This window comes from Metopolophium dirhodum, chromosome 6 (genome assembly GCF_019925205.1).
Source record: "Metopolophium dirhodum isolate CAU chromosome 6, ASM1992520v1, whole genome shotgun sequence".
NCBI classification, from domain to species: Eukaryota; Metazoa; Arthropoda; class Insecta; order Hemiptera; family Aphididae; genus Metopolophium; species Metopolophium dirhodum.
Window position 1 is genome coordinate 34,554,824 of NC_083565.1, and position 9,650 is coordinate 34,564,473.

At 40.8% G+C, this 9,650-nt stretch overlaps 1 protein-coding gene across 1 annotated transcript; it reads right to left on the reverse strand.

The window, feature by feature from the left end:
• Nucleotides 1-8,990: 8,990 nt before the first annotated feature.
• On the reverse strand, nt 8,991-9,440 carry LOC132947746 (craniofacial development protein 2-like). Its single transcript, XM_061017993.1, has one exon. It carries the CDS (start codon nt 9,438-9,440, stop codon nt 8,991-8,993), a length of 450 nt encoding a protein of 149 aa, XP_060873976.1.
• Between the last annotated feature and the right edge of the window lie 210 nt (nt 9,441-9,650).

A 9,650-nucleotide genomic window follows, 5' to 3' on the forward strand; every position in this document is an offset into this window, starting at 1 on the left:
CGATTTGACATATCGCCGAAACGTCCGCGCCGAACTGTCGGCGCCGAATCGCCCGCGCCGAAAAGTCCGATTCCCTTTTTTATATATTTAACTTGAATATTTTTAACCTAACCTGCCTGACTTTCCAAAAAAGTATAAACTTAAAATAGAGATATGCAAAATAATCAAAATTATGATTAATAAAATATTATGAATCATTAAAATATGATTTTAGGAGAAAATGTTAATGAATATAGTACAGAGGCTCTTCCTCAACTAGAAATTCAACTGAAAAATATTCCTGAGGTTCTACAATATTCGGGAAAAAGTTTTGAACTGAGAGGAGTCTGCAGCTATCGTCGTGGACTCAGTCGACTTAGATCATCAATAGGTCACTATTATGCGTTATGTAAACGTGGACCCCACAACTAGGAAATCTACGACGATCTACTAAAAAAACCAAAGTCAGTCAAAGAAACAACCAAAGTTCCTTGTGAAATTCTAATTTACACAATATAAATTTAAATATAAAAAAAAAAATTGTTTTTTTTGGTATAAAAAGTTAAATAAATAAAAAATAAAACATATTTTATCTTATATTCTTTTATCTTATCTTGTGTTTCTATGTTTTAGCCTTTAGGTATACTTGACAATGTACCTACGTCATATACATTAGTTATTTTATTTTTATTTATTCTTCAAGAAGATAATGGCCCCACTGAACATGTTCGTGTTATGAACTGTAATTTATGTATAAAATAATAATATAATATAGAATTGTACCTTGTACGTATATCTAAGATACGTTAAAACTATAATATTATGATTAAGGCAAACGAAAGTAATCGAAAGCTAGACTAGGTACGGTGCTACTACTGGTACCTACTAGTTGCCTCCCAACTGTAAGTCAAAAAGTTCAATAATTTTTATTCAACTGCCTTCCGATTGTATACAAGTTGGCTCATCCCGTCGTATCCTATATTTTGTTGTAAACGAAAAGGGTCCAGTATAACAGGCAAGTAGTAAATGTATACCTAAGTGATTCCTAATCGATTCAACCATACAATAAGTAAGTATTATTGATTTGTATTATTAAATTTTAATTAATTTTTTACACCTTAATCTTATCATTATATAAAATAATTGTATTCATATTAGTAGCCAAAATAAGCAGACTTGGTACTTATTGGTTAAAAAAAATTCGGAAAATTCTTTTTTTTTCAAGGATGGGGGGGCTGGCGAAACGTTTCAACAGCCCCCCCAAAGTTTATTGATTATTTCTCATTAAATATTGTCATGCAAATTATGATAATAGTCTTGCCAATTCATGCTAATTACATGCTAATTTTTAGTGAAAAAAAAATCCGAGATTTCAATATTGGGGGGGCTGGCGAAACGGACGTCTTAAAATACTATGTACCTTACCGGTGTCCCCATCGACACCCAAAAGAACGTTTTCATGCCTTAAAAGTGTTGTAAGCCCAGTTGAATCCGTGCTTACAGAGTTCGTGGTTTGCCGTTTGTCTGGGTTTAGCCAACTAGTACTTTCGAACTGAGACGTTTATTACAACGTTGGTTAGGTTTCCCTTAAATAAATTTACACTCGACTGTTGGTTCTAACTACTGGTTTTTATTGTACACGTTATAATAATCAAAATAAAGACAATCTCGTAGCTCTACGTAATACAGACTGACGATCGTGTGAACCCACACGGCCGCTCATACCCGATATGCTGAGTGTGCATAACCGTTTGGCGCGTGCAGGGGTTCACAACACCCCCGGGGCTAAACGAAAGCCCTGTTGTCCTATGGGCTTCCTATTTTTAAATTATATCGGGCAATAGGCTTTTCGCTCTTGCGCCTGTTGTTGTGCAAGCTATAGGCTCTGCCTCTGTATTGGTGCTTGCTGTTGAAGATAGGACGTTAGGACTTCCGGTGCCCCCGGGTTTCCATTTATTTTTTAATGTACTTAATTTTCTATACAATAAATATAATATAAATAATATAATTAGAATTATTATTATTACAATTATAGTCACCGTTGTCGTGGTGTAAGTGTGTCTTTGTTGATTATTATTACTATTTAGCTCGGCGTTTATCTGTTCCTGTAAGGATTTTAAATCTCCCGCGTCCCTAGCTAAATTCTTGAAATTATACTGAATGCCCTTATTAGTTGAAATATGTCGTCTATCGACGCCTCTGGTATTTTTAAAATTAATTGGAATTACATTTAGAGGAATATTAGGGAAAAAGTCAATGAAGACTTTTGATTTAAATTTTTGCGTGGGAATCAGTATGGTATTTTTTGTGTATATTTTACATTTGGGGTTGATACTTATTTTCCCTATGTTGTTTAATGTTACTCTTATAGGTTGTATTTCGTTTTCGCATGGTATTGTAATGGCTTCGTTTTGAACTGCGAACAGCCATGTATTTTCGCCTGCTAGTCTGTGCCAGACTGTGGGTTTTGAAAGGAGAATTTTTTTGTTGCAATTATTGGGTATACTAGGTGGACTATTGAAGAGATTTTGCTCACAATTTTGCAATTGGTCATTGACATTGATGGGGTGTTCGTTTGGACAAACGAAAGCGTTTTCCAGAACTATACATTTTGTCAGCTGATGTTCCCCGAATGAAATAAAATTCTTTTGCGTTTTGTCCACTGCTAAGTAGGCTGATTCAGCTTCGATTACAATCACATGATCCTGGGTTAACTGCATAGGTAGTGGTATGACTTCATAGATCATAAATCTCATCCCATTTGTGACGGGTATTTCGACAGAAAAAATTAATGTGTCATCCACACTTATCACTGTAACCGTAGCTAATTTGAAAAAATCTGATATACTATTGGTAGTTATTTCTAACGGAAATTCGGAATTTGGCGGTAATTTGCTTTTAATATCACTCATTTGTTATATGATGGTTTTCGGACTCATTATACTACTGTGGATATGTCCGAGCGTTGCATAGTTAACAATGTCTACCAAATTTTCTACCTCTATCGAAAGAAGGTTGATTGTGAGTATAAGGTTTGATTGCATCTCTGCTATCCGTTCATGAGTTATTAAATCGTCGACAACTTCGGCTTGTTTCGTCACACTCTGCATTGTCTCGTTGATGTCGTTCACCATGTTTCTAATTATTGTGGTCTGGGTTAGGTTAGCATCAGATGAGAAGTGAACAGCTTGAATCGGTTGAACTCATTTATTTGGTTGTAGAACTTTTCAGCATCACTATCGTCATATGTACCGAAAAGTACATTAGTTACTCTACCGACAGCGTTAAATAAACCTCTTTTTTTTATGTCGTGCGCAGTTTTATGAACTGAGGATAAAACTCGTCGACGATTGCTTTCAATTTGTTTCATAATGGCACTGGCCTGGACTACAAATTGCTCACAGGCAGCTGTCGTCCCGTACAATTGTTTGCATTCCTGGGTTACATGTTCTATTCCCTTGTCGATCATCCGCGTTTGTTCGTCGTAATTTTTGAGATTTACATAGGTCAGTAGATTTCAGTAAGAGTCCGTGATACATAGGTTTCCCATAGCGTGGTAGTACATCGGTGGGCTATCGAACTGCGTTATGTTGTATTGGTCAGAGCAGCTCGATAAAGCGATCAGTCCGTTGACGATTGTTATCCTGCAAAATTTTGAGTTTGAAGTTCATGTAGAATTTTGTTATTTTTACGAATAGTTAAAGCGATTGTTAATTCTATGAATTGTTCACCGTCCAATTTATGTTACTGGTTAGTATAAAGATTTTATATGTACATTTTTATTTTTATAAAATGAAAAACTAAGATTAGTATTGTTATTTTTTTTTGTGTTTTTTTTTTTTTTTTTATTTGTGGAAAAGCTTGACGTCATTAATGTGCGTCTTCACTTCCCGACGTCCCTTCTTTATTATTATGTTTTCGGTGTTCGTACGTCCGACTACCTCGAATGGGCCTTGCCAGTTCGCGCTGAGTTTCCCCTTCTTCGCATGCCATTTTGTTAACACCTTGTCCCCAACATGCACTGTAATTGGTTTTGCATTCCGGTCGTAAAGTGACTTAGATTTCTCTTTATTCTTCACGATAGTGTCATGTGCGGTGTCGTGTGCGCGTTGCAGGCGTTGTTTCAGTTCGTAGCAGTAATCGTCGTAGTTGTACCGTACTTCTTCTGTGCGCGAATGAGAATTCGGAACTTCGGACGGCTTGCCGTAAAGAAGTTCGTATGGTTGACGTTCGGTTGTCGAATGTGGCGTAGTGTTGTAGACGAACATTGCAAAAGGAATGTACTCGTCCCAGTCCTGAAGGTTCTTGTCCACATAGTGACGTAAATATTCTGCCAGCGTCCTATGGCTGCGTTCCAGTGCCCCATCCGCTTGTGGGTGATACGCGGAGGTGTGAAACTTTTCTATCTTTAGTAGCTTACAACATGACGTGAACACTTTGCTCAAAAAGTCAGAGCCTTGGTCGCTTACAATGGATTTCGGCGCTCCATGGAAACATACGAATTTTTCGACAAACTCTTTAGCTATTGTATTGGCGTCATGCCTAGGTATCGGTATGGCAAGTGAATATTTGGTTAGGTCGTCTTGTATAGTGAGGATGTAGGAGTTGTTTTTATAGGATGTGGTGATTGGTCCGACTATGTCCATGAATATTTTCTCAAATGGAGCTCTGGTTGTAGTCGTGATGACCATAGGTTGTTTCACGGTGTGATTACTGGCTTTGTTGATCTGGCAAGATTGGCATTTCTTGATAAAGTCTATTACGTCTGCATTGAGTCCCTTCCAGGAATGTTCCATCTTGATCCTCCTTATTGTTCTGGAGATCCCTTGGTGGCCTCCTAGCACTCCATTATGGAATTCTTCGAGGATTTTAAGTTTCTCTTCGGGGCTATAACTCTGGTGACTGTAAATCACAATTTTTATTCGTGATCCTTTAAATACATATTTTATCATGGCCTCGACCTTGTCCCAATTGAGTTGGCCCAGTCCACATCCAATACGTGGCATAGCGATGTGTGAGATCAGTTCTTGTTCTGCCTTGCTTCTCAGGTTTTGGAGAGTTTTGTACATATTTTCGTACGTTGGCTTTTGGAAACTTTTCTCCTTTGTTATTAGATATAACAGTTTTTGGCCTTCGTGTTCCAATTGTGCTATTTCTGTTACTCCCTTGTGTTGTCCCTTGAGTACGTCGGTATGTCCAAAACGTCGATTGAACTCCAGGGCTATTCCGCGGGACTGGTCTAAATCTTCGGATACACAATGTGCTAGTGCATAGTCTTGAGTCGCTTCGAATAGATCCCCTTCTACCTCGATAACTCGGTGGTTAATTACCGGAGAGTCGTTGCGTTCAAAGTTATCGTAAGCATTTTCCAGGTTATTAAAATATTTTATGTGTGGTATCCTACTCAAGGCATCCGCGTTGGTATTGAGAACTCCCAGTTTATAAATTATTTCGTAGTCATGTTCCTCTAGCTTGAGCCTCCAGCGTATGAGTCTCGCGCCTGGATCGGCCACTGAAAATAACCAGGTTAACGGTCGGTGGTCAGTGATGATGTAGAACTTGTGCCCGAATACGTAATGTCTGAATTGTTTTACGGCCCACACAATGGCCAGCAATTCCTTTTCTGTAGTGTTATAGACTATAGTTTACCTCCGCTTTGTTAAGTGTTCTTGATATATATGATATTGGCAAGTCCGATCCCACTCGCCCTTGAGACAAAACGGCCCCGATAGCCGAATTTGACGCATCTGTGGTAATCAGAAATGGCTGAGAGAAATCCGGGTGTTGTAGTATTGGTTCCGTGGTAAGAGCTCGCTTAAGCGTCTCGAAAGAGTGTTGGCATAAGTCCGTCCACTCGAACCTCGCTTCTTTCTTAAGAAGCGTGGTGAGTGGTTTAGATATTTGACTGAAATCTTTAACAAACTTTCGATAGTAACCCGCGAGTCCCAGGAAGGATTTAACCTCCTTCGGGTTGCGTGGCATTGGAAAGTTAGTCAGACACGATGTCTTTTTAGGGTCTAGTTTTATGCCCTCTTCAGATATAATGTGCCCTAGGTAATTTACTTCCCGTCGCATAAATTCGCACTTGCTCGGCTGCAGCTTGAGATTATATTGCCTTAGACGGTCGAATACCTCCCTGAGTCGCTCTTCGTGTTCTTGGATCGATGATGCTATCACTATCACGTCATCCAGGTATACGAAGGCCCGGAAACCATTTATACCCATTAGTACTCTATTGACCAGACGTTGGAACGTCGAAGGTGCCCCTTTTAGTCCAAAAGACATTCTTTGGAACTGAAAATGTCCTTGGTTGGTACTAAAAGCAGTCTTCGCTTGGTCCTTAGGGTGTAGCGGTACCTGGTGGTAGCCGCTAGCCATGTCTAGGCAACTGAAATATTTTGCTCTACCTAGTTGATCTAATATTTCGTTGATGTTGGGCATTGGGAACGCGTCACCGATAGTGGGGCTGTTGAGCTTTCTATAGTCCACGACCACACGGTATTTTTTTCTACCGAAGCGTTGACCTTTTTTGGCACGATCAAGAGAGGTGCGTTCCAAGGACTGTCACTCGTGGTGATTACTCCGTCGTGTAAGAGCTCGTTTACTTGTTTATTTATTTCTGACTGCTGCGAGTAGGGAAGACGGTAAGGTCTTTCGTGAATCGGTTGTGCACCTTGTGGTATTTTAATCTCATGTTGCACGGCATCCGTGCACGATATGGTGTCACCTTCGAGATGAAAAATGACCGCGTACTCGTTACAGATGTTTTCTACAGACTTCTTTTATTCCTTGTTGGCGTGGCCTAATCGTAGTGTTTTTTGTAACAAATTGATTCTGTTCTGTCGGTTATCGGCCCTCTGTATGCTAAATATAGTCTTAGCTTGTGCTTCGTCGAGCAGCTGGTGCGATAGCTTGCCCAAGTGAGGTGGTTCCATTTGTATCGGCACCTCCCTCGAGTTAGCTATGCATATCAGTACCTGTCCGTTTTGTGCCGTATTCAACACATTTCCGCAAAATAGGTCCTCTGCGAGCTGTTGTGAATGAATTAGAACGTCTCGGTTGTCTCCGACGACGTTCGTGGTACAGACTGGTATCACTACCTGGCTGCGCGGTGGTACAGTTATCTCGTTGGTGGAAATGTCCCACGTCAATGTTCCCATTGCAGTCGATTACAGCCTTTAGTTGTTCCAGAAGAGGTCGTCCCATGATCCCGTCCTGCGGTATCGGGAAAGCCATTGGTATTACCTTGAATTCGGTAGGCTGTGTAGAATTTCTGATGTGGATGTCCAGCAGGACGGATCCCATCGTGGTGACCGGTGTTTTATGAATACCTTGGAGGCTATAGGTCCAGTCAGTATACAGTATACACCTTTACATTATCAGACAAAGTGTCCAGTTTTATTAGGTTTAGGTCAGCCCCCGTGTCTAATAGTAAGCTTGCTGACCCTTGGTGGCATTGGGGAATGTCCATTTTGGCGTGGTTGTCTACGAGTCCGATTGAAATGACGTAGACACCTTTGCCACTGCCGTGAGCTTGAGGTTGCGCACCGTCTGTTCGCCCTTCACAGACGAGCGCCCGTCGTTTCCCGACGTGCCCGTTGATGTACTTTGCTCCTCTTGCCTTTTCTTTTTGCGACATTCTATTATGTCATGACCCGGAATCTTGCAGAAGTTGCAATAGGGTTTTTTTTTTTCTTTCTCCCCCTCCCGTGGGGGATACCGTTTCGGACTTCGCTTGAGTATGAGTCGAATATATGGTTTTTCCCGTCTGTGTGCCTTTAATAAAACGACAATTTTCTGCCTGGTGCGTATTGGTTTTACATCGGCTACAGTATCGGGTCTTTCCTCCTGGTTTAGAGTTGTTGAAGAAACGTTGTGACTCCTTATCGGATTTATACACTCGTTCTTCTTCCAAACTTTCTTTTATTGCCAATTCCAATGATGCTGGTTTACCCGCTTTGATTATTGTTTTCATGGGTTGCCTTAGTCCTTCGATGAATATGGCTAACGTTTGTCCCTTAATGTGTTTTCGGATAATTATGTCTTCGGCAGCCGTTTTTCCTACGACACTTGCGTTGCAGAGTTCGTGGAACAATGTTTGTATACGGGTTGAGTAACTGCTATCTCCCTCTCGCTGTCGCGTCGCATTTAATTCAAGTTGAACATGAGTGGCGGTCCGTTGAACGCGAAATTCTTCTTCTAATAAGGTTTTAAGTGATTCCCATTGCTCAACGTCCCGGTACTGCGTGATCGCATAAGCGTTCCCGCGTAGTTTGGTTTTTATGGCTTTTAACAAAATCGGTCTACATCCGTCGGAGACACTTGTCATGGCGATTTCGCAAGCGCTAATAAACGGGAAAATATCCTATGGTACTGTGCCATCGAAGCACGGGATTAAATGAAGAGCTTCCCCCAGTGCTAAAGCCATATTAGACGTATTTTCCGTATTTATTGTGTTAGTATTATTATCGGTCGTCTGTGCGTCGTTGCGCGCATGTGTGTGTGTTACTGTAAACTGGTCGGCGCGCGGCGTGTGTGTTGGTATGTAGGTCAGTAGTGTTATCGCGCGTGTTATTGTTTACCGTAGTAGTGCCGGAAACCGCGGCGGCGGCCGCTGCTACGACGTCGTCGAATGTGTCGCTAGTGGCAGCTGATGGGGGGGGGGGGGGGGGCGGTGTTGGTTCCTACGCTTTGCGCCGCTGATGGTATGTCGGGATTATTGCTGACGAATGCTCTAGTGCGAGGATGGTTCGTAACGAAAGATCTAGGTCTAGAATCTGCCCCTACTCTTCTGTCGTCGCTATCATAAGTGATAAAAATAAAAATAAGTTTTTTTATACAAAAATTTGTTAGTTTTTTGGGGTATACATATCCCCCCCCCCCCCCACCAAGGAAAATTTCTGTCTACGCCACTGGACTTATAATTAAATCATGTTGTCTGTAAAATTCGATAAGACGATCACCTCTTTCATTCCTTGTCCTGAGTCCGTATTTACCAACTTCCCTACCGTCTATATTTTCACGCACAATCGCATTCCAATCCCCTTCCCCCACCACATGATAATTAGATTTTCCCTTCTATTTGTGAAGTTAATGAATTCCTCTAACTTTTCGTAGACCTCTTCTACTTCTTCATCGTTCGCTTGTGTTGTGGGCATATTACGTATTTGTCTTAATGTAATGTCATTAGATGCAGATTTTAATTTGATCAATATCAATCTATAATCGTAAGCGATGTGACTACTCACACATAGTTTCCACTTTTTATTTAGAATAAAGCGTACTCCATTTCTTCCGTTATCACCACCGTAGTAGATGACACGGTAGTCTCCCGATATAAAGTCACCTTGACCGCTCCATCTCCTTTCACTTATCCCTAAAATATCTATCTTGAGACGTTCCATCTCAATCTTAAGATTTTCAATTTCTCCTGTTTGCAACAGCGGGTTCTGGCATTCCATGTTCCTATTATACTACAAGGATTTCGCTTGATGACGACCTGAGGTACCTTGTTTGGATTCCTGCCAGGAATAACCTCTCCGATAAAGTCGTTTCCATACATTGTATCATTTACTGTGCTGGTCATTTGTTGATTTACTAAGGAAATTAATGTGGTGGTATCCTCTTGCCTTCCACATCGTAGTGTAGTAGCCGTATTTATGGTCTTCATG

Coding starts and splice junctions, on each gene's coding strand:
- LOC132947746 (XM_061017993.1), bottom strand. CDS start 9,440: ATGGAATGCCAGAACCCGCTGTTGCAAACAGGAGAAATTGAAAATCTT.